Here is a 23,067-nt window from a genome sequence, read left to right on the forward strand (position 1 = left end):
AGTCAGTAAAACATCATCATCTTGAAATGATTCGAATAGAGCAATTGAAGGGCAAGGTTCTGATTTCAATTTGAGAATCTTCCCATGGGAAGAGATTTTTCCAAAATTTTTCTAAACTGGGACAAGTCCAGAACATGTGAACCAAAGAGGCATCACTAATTTTACATTTGTCACATCAAGGATTTATATCTGAATAAAAATGAGACCATTTAACTTTAGATATATGTACTCTATGGACCACTTTAAATGGCAACAAAGTTGTATACAAAAGGAGGTCGTATTAATCAGATTACAAATGGAGTCCCACACCTCCTCTGAGAATGAAAGATTCGAATTCTGTTCCCAATTGTTCTTGATTTTTAACTAATGAGGCTATTCTTAAATTAAGCAAATTATTTTCAACAAGAGATATTAGACCTTTATGAGAAAGTTGTAAATCAAAAAGTGTATCAAGGATGTTTGCCTCAGGGATTTGCAAGAAGTCAGGGATCTGAGATTGAACGAATTGTCGAACTTGTAAAATATGTACAAAAAATGTGTGTTTTGTAAGTTAAATTTTACCACCAATTGTTCAAAGGAAGTAAAATTGTTTTGAATAAAAAGGTCTTTTAAACATTTAATACCTCATCTGTGCCAGTCATTAAAGACAGTATCTTGCAAAGAACTTCTAAATGAGAGAATGGCAGTCAATAACTTGTATTTAGCTGAGGATTGTTCACCATCTGTGATGAGTGTAAAACGAGAACCAAAGATTGCTGAGGCGGTTTACTCCAACCATTGTTCTGAGAAGGGCCTGCTTACCTGCCTCAGGTGAGTCCTGCTTTGCCACACACCTTTACAAAGGCTTCTTTTGACTCCTTAATTGTCACCAGCTGTCCAGGGGAAGTGGGAAGTAGTAATTTTCCCAAATGCAACCATGGTCTCCCACTGATTCCTACCTGTTGTTATGCCTGGCAATAGATTTGGCAGTTGTTACTTGACTATTATGTGGTTGTTAAATTATGCCTACTTTAGCTGTTCAGTGCAGTGAGGAAAGACATCAGTAATTTAAGCCATATGCAGCAATTGTTCAACACTGATTTCCACATCTCCCTGTCTTCTCCCCCTCCGACAGTCGCTGCTGTGACAAGAAAAGTTGTGGCAACAGGAATGAGACGCCATCGGACCCAGTGATAATTGACAGGTATGGACAATTGTTTGCTATTGATTATTGCGTGACACCCGCCTCTGCAAGTGGTTATGGCCTGTTGGCCAGTTACTATTTTGTGTATGCACGTGCGTTTGATTTCAAATGTGTATCTACAAAGTTCTCCTTCGTTCTGTTTTGTGTGTTGTAATTGGCCTATTTATGTGAGACCAGCTTGGAAATTTTCTGGTGTTTTGTGTTCCCCAGTGCATTGGGACAATTTGCTATGTTTAAGGTGCTAACTAAATTCAGAGTTGTTGCTCTTAGAAATTGGAGCTCTCATTGATTTGACTCTCCCTCTCCTTGGTTTTCCATGTTTATTGCTTTTGGCTATTCATTTGTAGATATCTAAATATGTGAACAATTATATGTGTGATGTCAATATATCAAAATGGATATAAACCTCCCTGGTTTGTTATTTGAAAGAGATGGAGTCAACCAAAGGATAGAGAGGTGATAAGAGACGAGAACCTTTAAAACAATTCCTGAATGGCCTGCTTTTCTATTACATTGTGGTGGGCATTGTTATTGGACACATTTTGCTAAATGGACTCTCATCCAGCTCTCTGATAGAAAATGCACTGATAACCTCTGAGTAGAAATGGTCCAATGTGCCAACATCATAAAGGGAGGAACGAGTCTCCATGCTCAGTGGGGAAAATGGAGATGAACAGGCATTTCCCTTGCTGGCTGTGAATCAAGTGAATTTTGTTGGAGAGCGACGTGTGATGTTGGCTGAGGTCTTAGCCAGCTTGATGCTGGAGTGCTCTGTTGTCAGGCTAGCTGTTGGCACCTGTGTTTGAGAACTGGGCACATGGTCAAGGTGTCAAAGGTGAGGGTGCTCTAAGGTATTGTACTTCATTGCACATTAACATCCTCAGGAAGACAAAGTGCATGCTTGGATTGCATCTGTAACAATAATGTTGAAGAGCAACAGGCAGAAGTAGACCACTTGTGTTTGGTATGGTCTAAGTACTGAGCTATGGAACATGGAAAGCTGGGGGTAAAGGTTATGGTTTAGAGGAGTATTACTGAAAGAGCCGTATGCACTCTGTGTGGATGTGTATATAGATTGATACATTAATCGTAGATAACACTGTATGAGGAAGACTGCTGTCAGTCATTTCTTCAGTGAGACAACAAAGTTTGTGATAAGACAGGATCACTGGAAGGTAGAGAGGCGATCCTGAATTCTGATTCACACTCTTGGCTGGCTTGTCACTATGTTCATTGTTTCGCCCTGTTGTATGCGTACAGCCAAACAATCGTAAACTTGAACAGAGGGATGGAGTTTCTCTTTGCCAACAAGGTACTGTGCTTTCCAGTGCAACACTCTCCAAAAGAACAAAGTGGAACAGATATCGGTATCTCCTTCACATTGTGACTGAACCAAGGACAGAACAGTTAATGCAGCCATGGACTAAAATCTTGGGGGAGTGTACGCTGAGGTGCTGGGATACATTCTCTCCTTCTTCGGAGGTTGTCGACTTTTAGAGACATCTTATGACTGTGAACTTCTTCCAGCTGGATAATGTTGTTGGGTGCATCCTCAGTGTGTTAGAGTCTGTAAGTTTTTAAATATTTTCAATTAATTGCAACATTATGATAAGCCAGATCCTCACAAGAGAAGGGGGCAGACAATTTCCAGTGCACGTTTCAACTGGGGCTGTTTTAGCACTGACCGCGATGTTGTGGCTAGTGCAATGGTGTGAGCTGATCGTCACAACCCCACCCCTCTCCCAACCCCATTCATCCCTTCTGACAGAAAATGGACATTCTGCTGATTTGCTTGGAAATAATCTCTCCGTTTCCTAAATGCCAGCGCATCCAAAGGGAAGGGGGGATTGGGAAATGCGGGCATGAGGAAGGGTAGGGGGTGGCATGGGTTAAGGCAATCCTATGGCAGCACCAGTGACCTAGGTTGGAATCCGTCACAATCTGTAAGGAGTTTGTATGTTCTCCCCGTGACTGCGTAGGTTCCTCTGGATGATTTGTCACATTTCAAAGACGTACAGGGTTAGTAGGTCAATGAAACTCATGGATGTGTTTGGTTGGCATGGGCTGATGGGCTGCAAGGGCCTGTTACTTTGCTGCATCTCCATATTAAATTGAAAGGGGTAGCCCATTCTGCCTCAGTCTGTGGCCTGCTTCTGTATTAAGTTCTAAACAAGCCATGGATCCAATAATCTTATTGCTGTTTTTACAGTACGTTGTCCCATATCCAAACAGCATGGGACTAGACTGTTTTCGCTTATTGGGTTTTTTCGATTAATGGAACAATGGGTTTAAGAAGCCCAGTAGCTTCAGCAAAATTCTTGTATCAGCGGTTAAACATCAAAAAACAATGGGCATCAAATAATGTTCAATACGGTACCGAAAAACAACTTGGTTTCTGCTTACAAAATAAGATAAATGCGGCACCAAACACTAGAAATTCTCCTCTGTCTTTTTTTTTGCAACTATGTACAGTACATGAGTGTCCCATTGTTATCATCATCAGAGCCCCACATGGGTAAGTCAGGAGATAAATTTTTTTCAACTTGTGATGTCACATCGGCACCGCAAAAAAAGTTCAGTTAATGGAACTTCAGATGTGGGGATATGCACTGTATTAAAATTAGATAGGATATTTTTCTTTTTGGCCTGTAGTATTTTGTACAGAGAAAGGGACCCATTTCATATGCCCTCTTGACAAAAGAGGCCATTCGGCCCATCTATCCCAACTCCCAGAGCAATACCATTACTCCTATTCTTGTTTCCCTTTAACCTATTTTTCTATAAAGTTCCCACAGCAGTAGATCATCAGCTGTCTGTTTAGCCAGTATTTAGTCCCAGTGCTCAGTGAATTTCTTGCTCTGGCCATGAGTGGGCTTCACATAGGTGTGGTTGAGGGGTGAAAAAAAATGAAAGGTGAACAAAAAGGAATAAAGTCTTCTCTACATCAGAGTGAAGCCCACCGTGGTGGCGTTCCAAGTGTTCGAATCAAGTTGTGTGAGGCAATGCTTCCCCTCCTCCCCCCCCCCCCCCCCACCCCACCTTTTCATTCAGGCGTCTGCCTTACTTTCAACATTCCTGATGAAGGGTTCAGCCCCGAGAGAGCAACTACCTTTTATTTCCTGGGGATACTGCTGAGTTTCACCAGCACTTGCACGAGGCATTCTCCATCCAGGACCTAAAGACAGGCTTGTTACTTCAACATTTGTTTCACATCAGCCTCCGATTTGCAGGTATAAATAGAATCCCAAACTGTGTAAGGTAATGGCACAAAGCAGAAAAATCTCCTTGATTTGAGGTGGATGTGTAATGAACTCCTCTTATTTGGCAGGAGCAGACAGACTCAGCTTCCTGTACCAGCTGCAGCCTCCAACCAGGATCTGCAGTTTTCCATGATCTCAGCACATCTATATTGATGTCATAATCATTGCAGCACTGAGAATCTGGGTCACCCCAGTCATTGTGACCTGATGCCACTGCCTTCCTTAGTCAGCTGGAAGGATCTGGTTTGGACCTGCTCAGGTTTGCAGGATTAATGAATTTGTTATATTAAGTTCAGAGAAAGGCTTTATTAAAAATGAACAAGGTGAGAGGGGGAAGATTTATAAAAAAGACCATGGAGCGCCTTCTTTGCACAGAGGGTGGTGGGTATATAGAACAAGCTGCCAGAGGAAGTGGTCAAGGTGGGGACAATAGGTGATTGGATAGGATCAGGGGGATATGGGCCAAATGCAGGCAAAAGGGGCTGAAGGGCCTGTGTTCATGCCATCGAACTCCATAATCACAATGGTTCATCATGATTAAAATTACTGGAAGTGTCGCATCAAGTAGGTTAAAATTCCTCAGTTTGTAATTTCTCTCCCAAGTTAAGTTTACAGGCAAACAAAGCTAGTTCCATCACACAGTACTGGTGTTCTTTTTGACCTTGGGAGGCTTCAAAAACCTGTCACATGATCATGGCAGTGAAGCAGATCTGGGATGGGGTACCTTTGATATTAGAACAGAGCAAAAAAAAATTGAGGTTTTTTAGCTTTTGGTTTGAGAGGTGAAGAAGGCATGTAGGATACCAGTCTTGATTAGCTGGGAGATAGAATAGAAGGGAAAGGAGGTCATGAAACACAGGGATTACTGTGGGCAGTTCTGGTCATCACACTATAGGAAAGAAGTGATTGGTACTGATGGAGAGGTTCATTCACCAGGATGAAGTGTTTGAGGCACGAGGAGAAACTGAATAAATTGGGATTGTTTTCCCTGGAGCAGCAGAGGAGGCTGAGGGGCAACCTCACAAGGTTGTGCAAAGTCATGTGATATGGTAGTTAGTGGGAAACATTCCCCCCATTTCAGAGGTTTCATTTGCAAGAAGGGATAGGTTTAAGGTGAGGGGAAGAAGATTTAGAAGGGATGTGAGAACTTTTTTTTACCCAAAGGGAGGGGGGAATCTTGAGCCTAGCTGGTGATGGAGGCCGAGACGCTCAGAACATAAAGTAATACAACGTGACCAGGCCCTTCAGCCCAACTTGCCCATTCTGACCAAAGTGTCCCACCCACATTATTCCCATTTGCCTACATTTGGCCCATATCCCTCCAAACCCATCTTGTCCATGTATCAGTCCAAATGTTTCTTAACCTGCCTCAACCTCCTCCTCCAGCAGCCTGTTCCATACACCCACCACCCTCTGTGTGTATAAAAAAAAAGTTATCCCTCAGGTACCTGTTAAATCTTTCATACTTAAGCCTATGCCCTCTGGGTCCTGTTTCCCTTGCTCTGGGCAAAATACTCTCTGCATCCCCCTGATCTGTTTCTCTCATGATTTTGTGTACTTCTGTGCTCCAAGGAATAAAGCCCAACCCTATTCAAACTCTCTTATAGCTTAGACAAGAAATATGCAGGTGAGCATTTGAATTGCCCAGGCACAGAAGGTCACAGAGCACGCAGGATTGGGAGAGATGGTAACTTCATGGTTGGAATGTACATGGTGGGCCAACTGACCTGCTTCTGTGTTGTCTGACTCCCTGATACTGTGACATATCATTGATATTCTTGCTTAAGTGCTTGGGGCAGGGGAAATGCTGAGACTCTTATGGTTCTGATTACTGAGTGGCTTGGGATGAAACTCTGGGGAGCACATAGTATACACACGGGATATTGGTACACAATGATCTGTGTTAGAGTCATACTGCATGCAACTTCCCTAAGTCTGTGCTGACCATCAAACAGTTGTTTACGCTCATCCCATTTATATTCTCTTCACATTCCCATAAAATCCCTGCCAATTCTACTATTCACCCACCAAACCAGTCTCTTTGGGATGTGGAGAGAGACTAGAGAATCCAGTGGAAACCCTCGTGGATACAGGGAGAGCATGAAGACACCACGGGAGGTTGGTTTGGAACCGGGGTCACTGGAGCTGTGAGGCTGCTCCACTAGTTGCCCAAAGAATCCCATCGTTTGGCTGTGAAAATCATAAACACCTGGACATCACCTGTTCAAGATACACTACCCTCCGTGGAATATTTGTTTCCCCTTCTCTTGGAAGGTCTTGTCTCAAGGTTTTGGTCGCATCTCCTGCAGAACCTTACGTAGATAATTTCTTTGTCACAAACCACCTAGTATGTGAGAAGGATTCTTCTGTGAGCAGACTAACCAGTTGTGTATAACATTCATACCACTGTGCAAAGAGCACAATACATAGAGTGAACATAGAAAGTATTAGATTGCAGGGAGAGTGGAATAGAAGGGTTGTATGTCACATGGAGATAGAATCTTGCATGAGTTTGTTATCCTTTGTTGAGCTATTCCCTTAGGTAGCATTTCTACTGAATTGCCCACATCATGTCCAGATTCCACTGGAGAATGAGGACATGCTATCCAGGAGCAGCAATCCAGGACAATTTCGTTTTAATTAGATGTCTAACAGTGTGTATTGTTTAAAGGCATCTGGTTCCCTCTCGTCATTGTGGCTCGATGATGTAGACAGGTGTGATTCACCTTATCATCTGCCTATGGTGGATCTTAAATCAACATTTAATTTTAAAGCGCTTTCTTAAACAACTGGGAGTAGAAGGGTCATGGCAGAACTCCTTGATATACAAATACTGATGAAGTTTTGTTATTACCTTGTTCATTCTTTGGGGTGGACACCTACCATTTATAAAGCTATTTTTGATGTTTTGTGAGCAAATAATCACTCTCCATTGTTCCAAAGTGTTCGTAAATCTCTTTGTCTAGCATTTTGTCTTGGAAACTTTTTCCAAACCAAAGAACCATTGCATCGTCAGTAACCTCAGGTCCAATTTTTGCCAATAGGTCATGATAGATGAAAAGAAGTGGAAAAATATTTTTGCAAACAACATCACGTGGTCTGCATGCATGTGTGGATATATGTTTGTGTGTGTTTTGGGGTGTATATGTACCAATGATTATGTGAGCACATTTGTGTGTTAATGCATGCATGTGTGCCTTTTGATGTGAGTGCATGTGTTTGTGTACATGTTCATGCTTGTGTGAATATGCGTGTGTGTGTGTAAATGCGTATGTGTAAGTGTCCATGTTTGTTTGAATATAAGTGCACATGTTCATATGTGTGGGTGGGTGGGGATGTGTGTGTGTTCCAGTAGGCTCTGTGTATTTGGACTGGTTACCTGTTTTGAATTTGGGAACATCCTTTGTTCCTGATATGTCCTGTCCCTGTGGGATAATTAACCTATTCCCGGCTTCAAGTAAAGCTACCAAGCTAGGGGTGGTTGCATGCCGAAGGCTGTTGATATTGTGGCTGTTTGGTCACCAAGAATATGATAAAAGCTGCCAGCACGGGGACCACTGATGTTTAGTCATATAACCTTGTCAACAGTGCCTGTGATCTCATTCCCTGCTTGTGTTTCATTTTGTTGAACATATTAAAAGATGGGAAAAGAAAAAGTCCACTTTTGTTTCCTTTTTCTCTGGTGCAGTAGGTAGTTCTGTTGTCTTACACTTGCAGATTTTGATTTTGACCTGTGCTGTCTGTGTGCAGTTTGCCCATTCTTGCTGTGACTTCATGGATTTCACCCAGGGCTCCAGTATCTTTTTTGTGTCCAAAAGAAATGTCAGCTGGCAAGTTAGTAGTTAGATGGTAAAATAATTGGTGGTGGGGGAAGGCGTTGGGGGGGGATGGGGGATGGTGAAGACGAGATACGAAAGGGAATAGAAGACTGGGAACTAAATAGAGGAATGGGATTGCGTAGGAACAAGTGGGAATCTTTTTCTATTTTCTTTGAACTTGTGAAATTCTTTTCCCATTGTTTGGATTGTATGGAAAGGGATGAGGGATTTTGCAACACTGAACATATCAGGTTTCCTTTTAGCTTTTGACCTTGAGTTTCCTGTGCAAAAGACAGTCCAATTTTAAGTAGTTTGAATTTGGTTGAGGAATATCTGGCATCGGATATTCTCTACCACAAATGAAAGGCTATAATTGTATTGCAAACTCATGGTTGAAGTATTCCCGCCGGTCTCCTGGATCACACAACTTTAAGACAACTATTTGTACTATTTCCACTGCTTCTATAATTAAGAAACGAAGCTGTTCAATGAAAATGAAGACAGTTCCATAACTTCGTGTCTCCATCATTATTCCTCAGCACTAGAGATTCATCTTCAATCCCTGAAGTTTCCAGGTTAATCCTGAAGTCTGGCAACCTGTGGGTTGCTCAGTAGGTGAGGTGAGATTGACCACCCTTGGCATTCAGTAGCATTTCATGCGTATGCTGTGAAATAGCCCTGGTTAAATTGAAGTCAGTGAGTATCAAGGGGAGAGCACCCCACTGACCAGATTCATCACTTGACCAAAGGAAGTTGTTGTGTTTGTTGGAAACCCCAGAACATCACAGAAGGGGTTCTTCAGATTCATACAGGACTCTTTGACATTTGGGAGGGCTTTGCTGATGGAAACCTATCCCTGGAAAATTTTGAACCTTCAGGAGATGAAAGTGAGCTGTTTGGCTTTGCGTTGGGTTTGGGAGAGGTTATAGATTCAAAAATAAACCTTTGCTATTTTACACTGATACATTACAGTTCTGGAGGTTTATTAATTTGTTTATTTGCAGGCAATTAGCATTAGTTGTGCTAATTTTTATGCTGGAGAATCAGCAATTGGCTCTTTTATTAATTAAGCTTCCTTTAGAGGCTCCAGAAGGATTGGCTGGAACCAGGACAGTTACTAAACAAATGAACCTAATTGCCAAACTAAAAATACAATGAAGTTCGTGTGTTCAGTTTTTTTGGGTTTATTATGAAGTCATATTTTCACTCCACTAATGGTCCTTCCTCAACAAGCTGAAACCAGTGCTCATCACTGAAATGCTCCACTGACAAGGCATGTCTTCCATGTCCAAGTGTGTTAAGGGAAGGATATCCCATTCTGTGGGACGCTGGGTCCATTCTTCACCCTCAACAATTGACCTGTCGACCCTTGCTCCAAGGTTGGTGTGCAGACCCGGGACAGGAAGCTCGGCTGATTTTCTCTTGTTTTACCACAAGTGAATTGAATTGTTTAATCTTGCCTGTACCAAGATACAGCATGCCATCTAAGCAAGTCAACCCATACTTAACTACAGCAGGTAGTGAAATAAAAATAATGTTGACCACCCTTTGATCACAGAAACACCTGAGTCAAGCTATTGGTCATTGATTACAGCTCTGTTTTCAACCCCATCATATCTCCCATCTATTGCAGACATTCATGTGAGACGCTGCCTCAAGAAGGCAGCCAACATCATAAAGGACTCCCATCACCCTGGACACAACCTCTTCTCACTGTTACCTTCAGATAGAAGGTACAGAAGCTTGAGTCTAACACCTATCGATTCAAGAATAGTTTCTTCCCAACAGTTGTCAGACTCCTGTACTTCCCCTTGTTACACTAATTAGGGACTGCTCTGACACCACAAAAGGACTGTCTGCACAATTGCAAAGTCACTTTTTTTGGACTTGTATAACAGAATATTTATATCTACTGGTATATTATGTATTTATTGTCACTTAGTTCTTCTTTATAAGTGCCTGTTTGGCTGCAGCAAGTAAGGCTTTTTCAGTACTCATGAATATGGTACAACATGTATGAAAATCATCATCGTCGTGGCTGTCCCTCGGGGTCGAGGATGATGACCTTCGATCCGTTGATTCACAGAGCGAAGATTCTGTCCATGTATTTGTTTAATGTATACTTAATGTTGCACACAATACTTCACAAATCAATCAAATAACTCCAACGGCATGGAAACTATGAGAATTGCAGCTGATGGATTTGATGTAGCTTTCATCTGCGGAGCTGATGGATTTGATGCAGCCTTCATCTGCTTCACAGCCATTGAGTTCAGAGTGACTTTGTCCGCCTGTTCCACCGCTTAGGACTTGGTTAGATTGTTCTTTGTCAGGGTCTGCACCCTTGACCTTACCGCCATGGACAACCCTACTAGGAGCACATCCCCAGGTAGCATCGCCCTCGGGATTTCAGGACCACACAAGCTTCTCCACCATGATTAGGTGACAATCCATGGAGAAGGTATAAAAAAATAAACATTATTATTGCAGTGGTATTGGAGATGTAAGAGAGTGGATCAATTGTGATGCAAGTCAGCAGAGGATCTGGCAGGAACAGCCCGTAAAGTATTGCCATGTTCTGGTATCATCTTCATGTATGGAAGAAAAGAGCTGACGTTTCTGCTGTTACCCTGGAAAACACACAGGATTAGCACTTCACTCCTTCAACTTGTGCCCTGGCTCTTGAGCCATCGACTTGTAGTATTGCATTTTCCTTCAGCATTAGACATAACTGAGGTGATGGTAGTTTGGTTGATCTCTGTTTAGCGTAATACTATGGTCTCTTCTGATCTAGAGAGCCATTGCTGCTCTTGATAGATGATGCCACTGGGTAGAGAGAGGGATTATCTCAGTTAAGTTTCCATCACTAATGAATAGTGGCCTTATTTTTCTTCTCCCTGAAGCTCCCTGACTCTTCCTTCTCTTTGGTGAGTTTCCTTCTCTCCTGAAAGTATTACTGGCTCATGGTTCTCGTGTATTCATTAGCTGGGAGGTCATTGGCCATTGGACTGTGGTGGGTGTAATTGCCTTGACTGATTGGACGATGATTCACCATTGTGGAAGCCATGGGTTGCCATTGACCAATCCACTTGCCCATTCTCATGATCCCTGCCTTTCCATCTTAATACAGGGTCCAGGGCCACTTGAACTCCCCACCCCTTGTTCGTTCATCTCCAACATTCTTACAGTGAGTAAAGACATTGCTCTGGGAGGAAATTAAACCTGAATTTCTGCAGACACAATCTCAGTAAATTGTCTCCCCTGGGTAGCCTTAAGTGGGACACCTCCTCTGGAGGTCATGGATGGCAAAGATGTAACCCTGGAGGTACTGGGAAGATCTCCCTTGACATACTAGAATATGGTTTGAAGCGATAAGAAATGTGTTTTTCTCTCCCCCAGCTCACTTGGGTTAACTGAGCTCTTTATTCTTTTAAAAAAAAAATCATATTTGATGTCCAACTGCTGGTGGACCACAAGAGAAGTTAATATGCATCCTGAAACATCTTGGTTTCATGAATTGCAAAGCATGCTTGCAACTCAGATTAAATTGGAAACAGTGAGGAAGTGTGGAAGAGGAATTGAAGATATGCTCATTCCGAAGTGGGAGCATGAAAGCTCGGCAGTAAATGGCTTTTGACCCAGTCTCAAAACTTCCATAGCAGTAGTCACTTTGAAAGGATTAAAACACGTTTAGAGTTGTTGGGAATGACTAGTTTATAATACAGGCTTTACAAATACTCGAATTACAAAAATTTGCTTATACGAAGAAACCCGTGCTGGCTTTTATGAAGAAATTATAATAGATTTTTACTTTTCGAAAACTGCCTCTAATAATAGTCAATGGGTCTTCACTTTACGAATGTTTTCTCAGAAACGCTCTAGCTTCATAATGTGGGGTATACCTGTAAAAGTGTGGGTTTGTTAGTTTTACCCTTTTCATATACATGTTATCTGTTGATACATGTCATCTGTTGTCTTACCACATGTTTTTGTCTGGGAGTAGCACTTCTTAAATCTTGTTGATTGAATTTAACTGAATCTACTACTGAAATGGACACAAAAGGTCATTAGTAACCAATTATCCTTGTTCATATTGTTTGCACTTTATACATATTCAGGGCCTCTCTCAAAGTTGATGCACAATGTGGGGTGCAGGAAGGGATATGTGAGAGAGGGGTGTCAGCTTCCTGTTTGATAAGCCTTCAGCAGGCCTCAACAGACCAGAGTCAAACTTAAGATATGGGAGTCAAATTAGGTCATTCAGCTCATCAAGTCCTCCCACCATTCACTTGATTCCCTTCATAATCAAGATCTATGTACCTCCCTCTTAAATACACCCAGTGACTTGGCCTCTGCAGCCATCGGCGACAATGAATTCCACAGATGCACTACTCTCTGGTTAAAATCCTTCAAACATTTACCTCCCTCCTCTTTAAATTCTCCCAGTGATCTGGGCCTCATCACCCTCGAGGACAGAATTCCCGAGAACACTGTGGAGAACTAATGGATTGAGAGATGGTCTCCTATCCCTACACATCCCATTGTCATTGTAATCCCCACTAGTGCCTATGTCCCTCATTGTCACTGTAACCTTTTCTGGTTTTATACACCCATCCCTGACTCTGTAACATAGAACAACATAGAACACTGCAGCACAGTACAGGCCCTTTGGCCCTCAATGTGGTGTTGGCCCATATATTAAAAAAAAAGTACTAAACCCACCTACCCCGTAACCCTCTATTTTTTGTTCATCCACATGTCTGACTAAGAGTCTTTTAAATGCCCCTAATGTTTCAGCCTCCACCACCATCCCTGGCAAGGCATTCCAGGCTCCCACAACACTCTGTGTAAAAAAAAAAAAACCAAAAAAAAAAAAAACCCTGATATCTCCTCTAACTTTGTACGTATGTCTTCTGGTGTTTGCTGATCCTGCCTTAGGAAACAGGTGCTGGCTGTCCACCCTATCTTTGCCTCTCATAATCTTGAAGACCTCTCTGAAGTCTCCTCTCATCATTCTACCCTACAAAGAAAAAAGTCCCAGTTCTACCTCATAAGATTTGCTTCTCAATCCAGGCAACATCTTGATAAATCTCCTCTGCACCCTCTCCATAGCTTCTACATCCTTCCTGTAATGAGGTGATCTGAATTGAACACAACACTCTGTGTGGTCTCACCAGAGATTTGTCGAGTTGCAACATGACCTCTCTACTCCTGAACTCAATCCCCCTATTAATGAAGCCCACCATCCCATAGGCCTTCTTAACTATCCTATCAACCTGTGCAATGACCCTGATAGATGTATGGATTTGAACCCCATGGTCCCTCTGTTCATCCACGTTCTTAAGTAACTGACAATTAACCCTGTACTCAGCCTTCTGGTTTGACCTTCCAAAATACATCACCTCATACTTATCCGCATTGAAATCCACAAAGAGAAGGTGTCCCAGAACAGATACTTGTGGCACTCCACTAGTCACCGCTTCCAACCACTGACCGCTCGACCTAACCACAAACAACCCACATCATCCAACCAGTCAACCCACATCACCCAACTGACAACCCATATCACAATGACAGCCATCATGAAACCAAACATGATTGGGAAGTGGTTTGTCCTTTTTGCAACAGGCCGGGTTGCTTCCGGCATCCTAACGAGAGGTGTTTGGAGGCCAACAAGATAAACTGCTGATGCTGGAAAACTAGCACAACACACAACATGCTGGAGAAACAGATGGTCAGGCAGCATCTGCTGAAGGTGATGGTGAATGTTTCAGGGTGAAATCCTTCATCACAGCAGGAAGTAAAAGGGCAGACACCATAATAAAAGGGTGAGGGGAGCATGAGCTGGCGGGTGAGAAGGGGCAGGTGGGTGGGAGAGGGGCAGAGTTAGAAAAAGGGAAAGAAGCTAGGAGGTAAAGGAGGAAGGGGCAGAAGGCTGAGGACAATAGATCATGGAATGATGGGAAGGGTTACATGGTTATATGGGGAGCTGGAAGAGGGAAGGTGTGGGTGACAGGCAGGTGGAGAAGACAGGACGGAAAGGAGAAGGAGGAATGTGGATGGAGGGATCAGAGAAAGCAAGGGAGAGGGTTAAAAAACAAAGTGCTTGGAATTGTCCACTGGTTGCAATTTTTCACTTGCAGCTCATCTGATGCCACCTGGGCAGGTCAGATGCCAATACCCTGCAGATTACAAGTCCAATCAGCTGCTGCCCCTCTCCCAGAAGGCTATTAGCTGCACTAGGCAGACCAAGAGTGGCCTACATGTCGGAAGGGGAAGGAAGTTCCTTTTCCTTCTATTTTAGATAAGGTGTCATTCATGAGAGCTACTTGTTGAATTAATCAGGTTAATTGAGAGACCTGCATGGCAGTCAATGAGCTGATCTTTCCTTCCTGTCAGGTCTGAGAAGGTGGGGGAAGGGTAAGAATGTTTTGACTAATTGGTTTAAATTCTCACTCTGCAGAAATGGTAGGTTCTAATCAGCAATGTTTACACTTTATTGTGGCTTTGTTTGAATAACACCTCTCCAGATCTGGGAGGACTGCAGATTTTTAAAATTAATTATTTTCTTGTCCCTGATGAATCTGGGTACTGGATGCCATTGCAAATCTTATCATGATGTATGGCTGTGGATAGACTGGCAGCAGGCTTTTCTATCTGGAGGAATGTCACTGTTGGCTTAAATGTTGTCTGTTGCCTTTCTGCAGTTCGCACTCATTGTGAGAGAACGTGCGGGATCATATTCATTGTATGTTGACTGAAAAGCATTGTTTTGCATGTATTCCAGGCAAGTCAACTCGTACTTAAGTACAGCAGAGAGTGTGATGATAAAGCAAAAGTGCAGTGTATAGCGTTACGATTAGTCAAAAGAGTGCAGAATATAGCGTTACAAAGACCAAATGGAGGGTGTGTAGAGAAAAGCAGTTACACAGTGCAGGGTCATCAAATTCTGGATATTCTGTCTGTGCGAATCAGTGAGACTTTATTAACTGCAAAGAAACCTCGGGCCCTGAAACATTAATTGCCTTTTACTTTCCATGGATGTTGCATGACCTGCTGAGTTTCTGTATGTGTGTTGCAAAGAGGCCCTTTACCTCAGATTGAAAATGTAACATGCATACTCAAGTGGAGAACTGATGTGAGACATTATATGAAGTGTTATAGGTATCACTATGTTTTAATGGGTCCATGAATACCAACTGTGCTGCATAATTAATATGTATCAGCATAGCATGACCTGCACTGCCTCCGAAAGCCTTGATATTGTGTGCAAAGTGCAAATTAAACTGGCAGTATGGTGACCCTGTTAATGGACTAACAGCTGTAGTAATTTTGATGAGGGCTCAGGTTGAGATTAGTTTGTTTGCAGTTTGGAATATGAGGGCAAATTACAACACTGTGTCAGTCGAGATGTTGATGAACCTGAATATTTCCACCAAAAAGACAGTATTGTCGTACGTTGAAACTAAAGCCTTACCTTTGCGGTAGTTCAGTCTTGACATGTGAACCTTGTAGGCTTGGATGATGCTTTTGGGGAGTACGGCTGTTTGACTACAGCCACTGTTGCAATCCACAACTCCAGCTGCAGTGTTCCTTCAGAGTGAAATGCATAGACAAAGTCTGCTCTGGAATTCGAGGAACTGATTAGGGGCATATGCTTGGATGAGTGCTCCATTTAAAATATCTTCACTTAGTGTGATTTGGGCAAAAACTGGAAATAAATAACAAAAGTCCTTCTGAGTTTTTTTTAAAAAGGAAGATTTCTAATATTGATTCAGAGGTCGTTGCAGATAAAAACAATTCCTAGAGTGAATTAACGTGGTGATTTGCTTTCAAATGGTTATAATGTTATATTTAGTGATAAGGAGCCGATTTGAGGTGTGATGTACAGATCTTGAAGAATTATGTTTCCTTTTTGAGGTAGCGACATCTTGCTATCTCATCTATACCTTAACTTGCTGAGTGAACTCTGGAAGCTGAGTTTGGGGCTCTTAAACAGACTTTTTATAGATTTTAAATGCACATTTATACTATCATAAAGCCTTTTTGCTGCTCTGAATGTGAAAAGAATTTGCCATTTTATTGGCGCAAAAAAATCTGCACTCATTTTGCCTGGCAAAGAACATTGAAATATTTTTCTTTATTTCCTCCACTTTTCTGAAAGGGGTGAGTTTACCTGGGCTTTGGTAGCCATTTCCCTTCTGAGGAACCAGATGATGAAGGCTAGACTTTTCGATCATGACTCTGAGGACATCACTGTCCTTTCCTTACCTCTTTTGTTTAGCGATCGCTTTGTAGCATAAACTGGTGTTAGGGTGTCAACTTGCCCTGAAGATCTTGGGGCCCACCACAAGAGTTGTCAACCAAAGCATAAGGCTGGGTCACAGTGGGATCAGAGACCATGTGTGGATGGTTTTAGGGACCTGTGTTAAAGGTGTCCCAATTAACCACCTCAGAGCCCGAGGAACGAGAGTGGAAGTAAGTCCTCCTCAAACCTGAGGGATTGTCCAAGGAAAAGGAAATGGGGAAAGTGGGAAAGGAGACAGAGCGACTGAAAAGTTCACAATTACCATCCAAAGGTATCGCCACTGATAGTTTCCAGATGAAAAATCACGTTGGTCACTGTAGGTCATCCTGGACAGTTCATGGATGGTGGAGATATTTAGATTGTTGAGAGGCTTGGAGTGATTTGGAAGCCATGAAATTAATAGGAATTGGAGGTGGACAGTGAATGGTTGAGTGCAAAGGAATGTTGATGAACTGAGGGGGCATAGGGTTTAGGTGGAGAGTTTCCTGAAGTTAGCAACATAGGTAGATTGGGTGGTGCATGGGGAAGCATAACAATTGTGTCTTTATTTTACAGCTCTATAAAAATTTTGGTGAGACCACACTTGGAGTATTGTGTTTAGCTCTGATTGTCTCATTACAGGAAGGATGTAGATGCTTTGGAGAGGGGGGCAGTGCAGATTTACCAGGATGTTGCCTGGATTGGAGAACATGTCATCTGAAGCAAAGTTGACAGAGCTGGGGCTCTTCTCTTTGGAGCGATGGAGGATGAGGTCTGTAAGATTATGAATGGCTGAGATGGGGTGGATAGCCAGCACCTTTTTCCCAGGGAAATGATAGTAAATACAAGAGGACACCTGTTTGATGTGATAGGGGAAAGTTGAGGGGAGATGTCAGAAGTACTTTATTTTACACAGAGAGTGATGTGTGCCTGGAAAGAATTGCCGGGGGTGGTGTTGGAAGGTGGTACAATAGGAACATTGAAAAGGCTCTTAGATAGGCACATGGATGTAAGAAAAATAGAGGGTTATCAGGATGAGATGGGGTAAGATTACGTTGTTGTGGAGTAGGTCGGCACAACATTGTGGGCTTAAGGGCTTATGCTGCGCTGTGATGTTCTATGTTCACAAAACACTAGTTAGGCTGCACCTGAAGTATTGCGTGTGGATCTGGTTGTCACACAAAAGGAATGATATGGCTGTACTGGATTCACCAGGATGTTGCCTGGATTGGGGGACTTTAGTTATGGGGAGACATTGGAGAGGCTGGGCTTATTTTCCCTGGAGCGAAGGAGGCTGAGGGGCAACCTGACAGATTTTAAGAGGAGATGATCAGAATCCTTTTTCCCATTTGCAGGGATATTGAGAGCAGTGGGAGAGTGTTTTTCAGGGGATTTGAGGGGAAAGTTATTTTTACACAGAGAGCAGTTGATATCTGGAACTCGCAGCCAAAGCAAGTGATGAAATCAGATGCAATCTGATTTCAGATGCATTTAGACAAGCATTTAAATAGACAAGACTTGGAAAGATACAGCCGTAATGTGGTCAAATTAGATTTGTGTAGATGGGTAAAAAGATCAGCATGAATTGACGGGCTGAAGGGATAGTATCTGTGTTTTATGAATCTACAAGGATAAGAATGACAGCATCTAGGCAAAAGCAGAAAATACTGGAAAACTCAGTAGTCACACAGGTCACAGACCCATAAATTTGTTTCCCTTTCCACAGATGTCATCCAACTTTGGTGGCATGGTTAGTGCAGTGGTTAGCGCAATGCAGTCACAGCACTAGCGACCTGGGTTCGAATCCGCCACTGTCTGCAAGGAGTTTGTTCACGTGGGGTTTAGATTAATTGGGTGGCATGGGTTTCGTGGGCTGGAAGAGCCCTCTATCATGCTGTGTCATTAAACTTGCTGAGTCTTTGGAGCATTTTCTATTTGGTTTTCTGTTTCCAGCCATTGCAATTTCTTTTTAATTTTTACAAAATCAAAGGATTGCAGGACTGGATGCTCATGTAGATGAGGGAGGGTTGGGACAGTAGATGAATTAGGTGCATGATTCTGCATGCTGGGCCCTCCTGTGAGGGAAGGAGCCTGATCCTGCTTAGAATGTAGAAAAGGGGCAGCCACCTGGGCTAGGTATTTGGATAAAGCAGCAATAAATCCTATGGATACAGACAAAGCAGTGTTTATCCCAAAGTATTCTGGTGCTGTACAAGAAGGAGAGTCTAGGACCAGAGGACAGAGTCTTCAAATAAAAGGATATGTTTGGAGAACAGAGATGAGGATAAATGTTTTCCGCCAGAGGGTGTAGGTAAATGTGTGTAGGCCGGCCAAGTCATTGGGTAGATTGAAAGCAGAGGTTGATAGGTTCTTGATTAGTCAGGGGGAGTAGGCAAGAGAATGGGGTTGGGAGGAAAAATACAATGGCGACAATTCAAATGGCTGAGTAGACTCAATAGGCTGAATGGCCTAATTCTGGTCCTGTATTGAATGCTCTTTCAGGCAGGGATTAAAGATCCCATGACCAAATAAGAAGACAAAAATGGGAAACTGTTGAGCTTGAGACTTTATTGACAATGCCAGTATTTCTTTTCTTTCTTTGGCTTGGCTTCGCGGATGAAGATTTATGGAGGGGGTAAAAAGTCCACGTCAGCTGCAGGTCCCTTGAAAATGCCATGGTGTATTGCCTTTTTGATTTACAGCAATATTTGTCAGTAAGGGCCTCTCACGGTGTTGTTGGGGAAAGAAGTTCCAGGATTTGTATCTAGCAGTGATGCAGGAATGATAACATATTTCCATATGAAGAAAGGAACATGCAAGTGTAGATGCTTGTTTGTGCCTTCTTCCTCTGTCTGCTGATGGTAATTATGGATTCGGCTGATGTTGTCGAGCAGTCTGGGCAAGTATTTTAAGTGCATTTTGTAATATCTGGACTGTCCCTTGTCCAATGCTGCCATGTTGCTGTATCAGTCATGGTTAACATAGCGGTTTAGCGCAACAATACAGTGCCACCGACCAGGTGATGTGTGTGGGATTTCATTGGGGGCTCTGGGTTTGGTAGGTTAATTGGGTGTAATTGGGTGGCATGGACTGGAAGGGCCTTCTACCCTGCTCTATTGTTTTTTTAAAAAATAACTTTCCATGCTTTTTGTAGGATTCGCTTCTGAAAAAAATCATGCACTGTAACTGGCTCAGTGGACAGAGCCTCTGCCTCTCTACCGTCCAAGATCCAGGTTCAATCTTGAGCCTGTGTGCAGTCTGCGTAGAGCTTGTCACATTTTTCCTATGACTGCATTGGTTTCCTCTGAGCGCTCCAGTTTCCTCCCACATTCCCACCCCCCGCCCCCACCAAGAAAAGTGCCGGTCCCTCAGTTTATGCCCACAGTGAATTTCTCCTGGTGTGAAAGGGTAAACTTGGGGAGGGTGGGTGATGGGAACATTTAGAGAACAAAATGGGTTTGGGTAGGATGGGTGGTTGATGGTCAGTACAGACTTGATGGGTTGAAGGCCTATTTCCATGCTATATGACTCTCTAACTTCTAGTTGTTCCCTTGAACTTGCCTCCTGCACAGTGCTTTGAAGAGTAGAGGTGCTCTATGAATGCAGTTCCTTTTCTTGCAGAAGGGGACAAGAACTGGATTAATTCTGTGCCGTATGGTGGATGAGAGTCAGAACACGGATCTGGAAAGGTTCACTCTTTTGGGACCTGAGCATGAGCTTTTCTGAGAGGGAGAAAGCTACACGTCAGTTAATTTAAACAAGATTTCCCTCTGTGTTGTTTTGGAACTTAAATGAAAGATTTAAATTGTATCAGCAAGCTGACTTTTGCTGCTAGTCTCAGGAAAGAGTTCTGCTTGTGGATTATTTTCTTTAACACTTGGGGATAAGGGAAACTGTTAGTTTTCAAATTGGAACCATCTGTACTCCTCTCAGCAACCAGAGGGGGAATTGAAAAAGAAAGTAACACGTCTACAATCCAACCCCCAGCTCGCCAGTTGTTTTTAACAATGAATCTGGAGCTTGGATGTTTGGTTTAGCACAACTGGCAAGGCTGAAAAATATCAAGGGTGCAAAATAAATAAACAAATTAAGTTGATTTGAATATGTGGGAGGGTAACATCAGCTTCATGCCTGTGTCTATGCTCCACATGCTTATCTTTACCTCACTACGTTATCCATTCTTGTCCACTACCCATTCATCCAGCCTTCCCTCACAGTTGGGCCTCACTATTTCACTTGAAATTGGAAATAGATTCAGCACTCAGAAGTAAAGGGTGTTTCTCATGAGTTGTTCATTAGGGTTAGAGTTAATCATGTGTTCATGACTTGATCTCTCTTTCTCTCACACACACACACACACACACACACACACACACACACACACACACACACCTATATATATATATATATATATATATATATGGCGTCAGTGCCCTTTAAAAGGAGGAGCCTGCATAAGCCCCCATAGCTTAGCCTCGTGCGAGTTACTCTGCGGTCTTTGGAAATTGAATGTTAATCTTGAGGGCAGGGTCGTGACAGGATTTTTTTTTCTCCATCTTTCTATGAGCGATATAGTTTTTTTTTTGTTTTCCCTTGATTGGGGATGGGGAGACAATTCGATCTGGCTGGAGATGTCATACAATATCACTCAGTGTCCGTGGACCTTCTGCGCCTGACTCTCAGAACCAACAGAACCAGTTAAGAGGTGCGTTTCCCCTTGGAAGCAGTGAGTCCATGGTGGTGGCACTGGAGGGAGAACTGTACGTCTACTGACTCTTGGTGCTCCTATTGGGGTAGACGTGCCTCAAACAGTGCCTCCAGCCAACACATCAAGTAGCAGCTTTTTCTATTTTATTCCTCTCTCTCCCCCCCCCCCCCTCACTAGCCCCCTTATTTTTATTTCACTTCCTGTCATATAGGTCGAGGCAGGGTGACCCCTGCATCGCGGCAAGGTTGCTGAATTATTCATGCAATTGACTTTGTGTCAGCGTACACATTTGTGCAGAAGGATGTTTTATTCATTTGTCTCATTTAAAGGCCTTCCCTGCACCTGTTCTATCACTAAGTACCCAGTGATTTGCATTTGATGCTAATTTAGTTACAGTATCAGACTGATTTCCCTCTTAATTTCATTTTCAAACAACACTCTCAGTACAGTTTAGTAAACAACAGATTTGCCTTATTTTGTTGCTGTTGTATTGTTGTATCAGTTGGTAAGTGAATTTGGAATTTTAATGTCTTGTATTTTACATTTACATGTGTACTTTTACCCTGGTAACATTCTAACTGCTCTTTTGCACAATGTGGCTGTCTGTGCTTAAAAATAATGACTTAATAACACAGAGCATTAAAGTTCTTTTTAGATTTTAGAATTTTAAAAAATTTAGACATACAACACAGTAACAGACCATTTCAACCCACGAGTCTGTGCCGCCCAATTTACACCCAATTAACCTACACCCCCAGTACATTTTGAACGGTGGCAGAAAACTGGAGCCCCCGGGAAAACTCACGCAGACACGGGGAGAACATACAAACTCCTTATAGACAGCGCGGGATTTGAACCCCGAACCTGATCGCTAACCACTATGCCAACCGTTTTGCCCCTTTTCATTTTTTTTCTCTTCTCTTTTCCTTTTCCTAAACTTATTGTTCATTTGGAATGAGGATGACTTACTTACGCTCCACTTCTGTGGATCCTGGTGAAGTCTATGTAGACTTGCAGACTCTTCCATTTGCAGGACATTGAGGTACATGTCGAGGTACATGGGTGGGCTCCCTGTGAAGGTGGGCACCCTTCCATCAATAGCATCCACCTATTAGGCCACACTTATAGAGTACTGAGTGTACTGATCACTACAGGAAGGATATGGAGGCTTAGAAGAGACTGCAGCAGAGGTTCACCAGCATGTTACCGGGATTCAACAATATTACATATAAGGAAAGGTTGGACAAACTTGGATCATCTTCACTCGAGCATTGGAGGCTGGCAGGTGACCTGATAAGAGTTTATATTAAAAAAATGAGAGGCCAGACAAAAACTTTATCCCAGGGTATAAATGTCAAATACTGGCTTGTTTCCTGGTTTGGAAACTTACATGATTAGGAACACAGAAGGCTGTAGAAAGTGGAAAACCTTGCCAAGTCTATCACAGGCAACCAGCATCATAATGGGCTCCCATCGCCCTCTTGGTTTAAGAGAGGAGTTTCCCCATATCTATCAGGCTCCCCATAATAGATGCATGCTGCTTTATGATGAATATACATATTAAAAGCCTGTACCATGCCTTCAGTGATATTACTCCATAAACTCTTTCAAACTACCCAGAATGTCATGTTCTTTTCACACGAGGACGGGCCAGATATTTTGTGCCATTTAAAACAAAGAAGGCATTTCTGCCTCACTGCTCAGCCTGAAGACTCGAAGTCCAGGACCTAGAAAGAGGTTTTTTTCCCAACATCGATCAGGCTCTTGAACCTCTACCTTGATCATTAATTATTCCAGAACCACCAAAGATC

The 23,067-nt window shown here is 42.7% G+C and overlaps 1 protein-coding gene and 2 long non-coding RNA genes across 10 annotated transcripts in view; 2 read left to right on the top strand and 1 right to left on the bottom strand.

The window, feature by feature from the left end:
* The window catches only part of ebf1a (EBF transcription factor 1a), a 570,155-nt gene that overhangs the window by 20,545 nt on the left and 526,543 nt on the right, over window positions 1-23,067 (top strand). For all 8 annotated transcript variants that reach the window (XM_069898995.1, XM_069898996.1, XM_069898998.1 and 5 more), the window contains exon 7: window positions 1,115-1,183. In XM_069898995.1, the coding sequence (XP_069755096.1) occupies window positions 1,115-1,183 (69 nt within the window). The remainder of the gene's footprint in view (window positions 1-1,114; window positions 1,184-23,067) is intronic.
* On the bottom strand, window positions 2,286-4,571 carry LOC138743501 (uncharacterized). Its single transcript, XR_011344936.1, has 2 exons — window positions 4,293-4,571; window positions 2,286-2,750 (listed from the first exon to the last, which is right to left on the bottom strand). It is a non-coding gene; the product is annotated as an uncharacterized lncRNA (long non-coding RNA).
* Window positions 4,676-20,393, top strand: LOC138743502 (uncharacterized). The gene is made up of 2 exons (XR_011344937.1): window positions 4,676-4,766; window positions 20,170-20,393. It is a non-coding gene; the product is annotated as an uncharacterized lncRNA (long non-coding RNA).

Source organism: Narcine bancroftii, chromosome 9 (genome assembly GCF_036971445.1).
Source record: "Narcine bancroftii isolate sNarBan1 chromosome 9, sNarBan1.hap1, whole genome shotgun sequence".
Lineage (NCBI taxonomy): Eukaryota > Metazoa > Chordata > Chondrichthyes > Torpediniformes > Narcinidae > Narcine > Narcine bancroftii.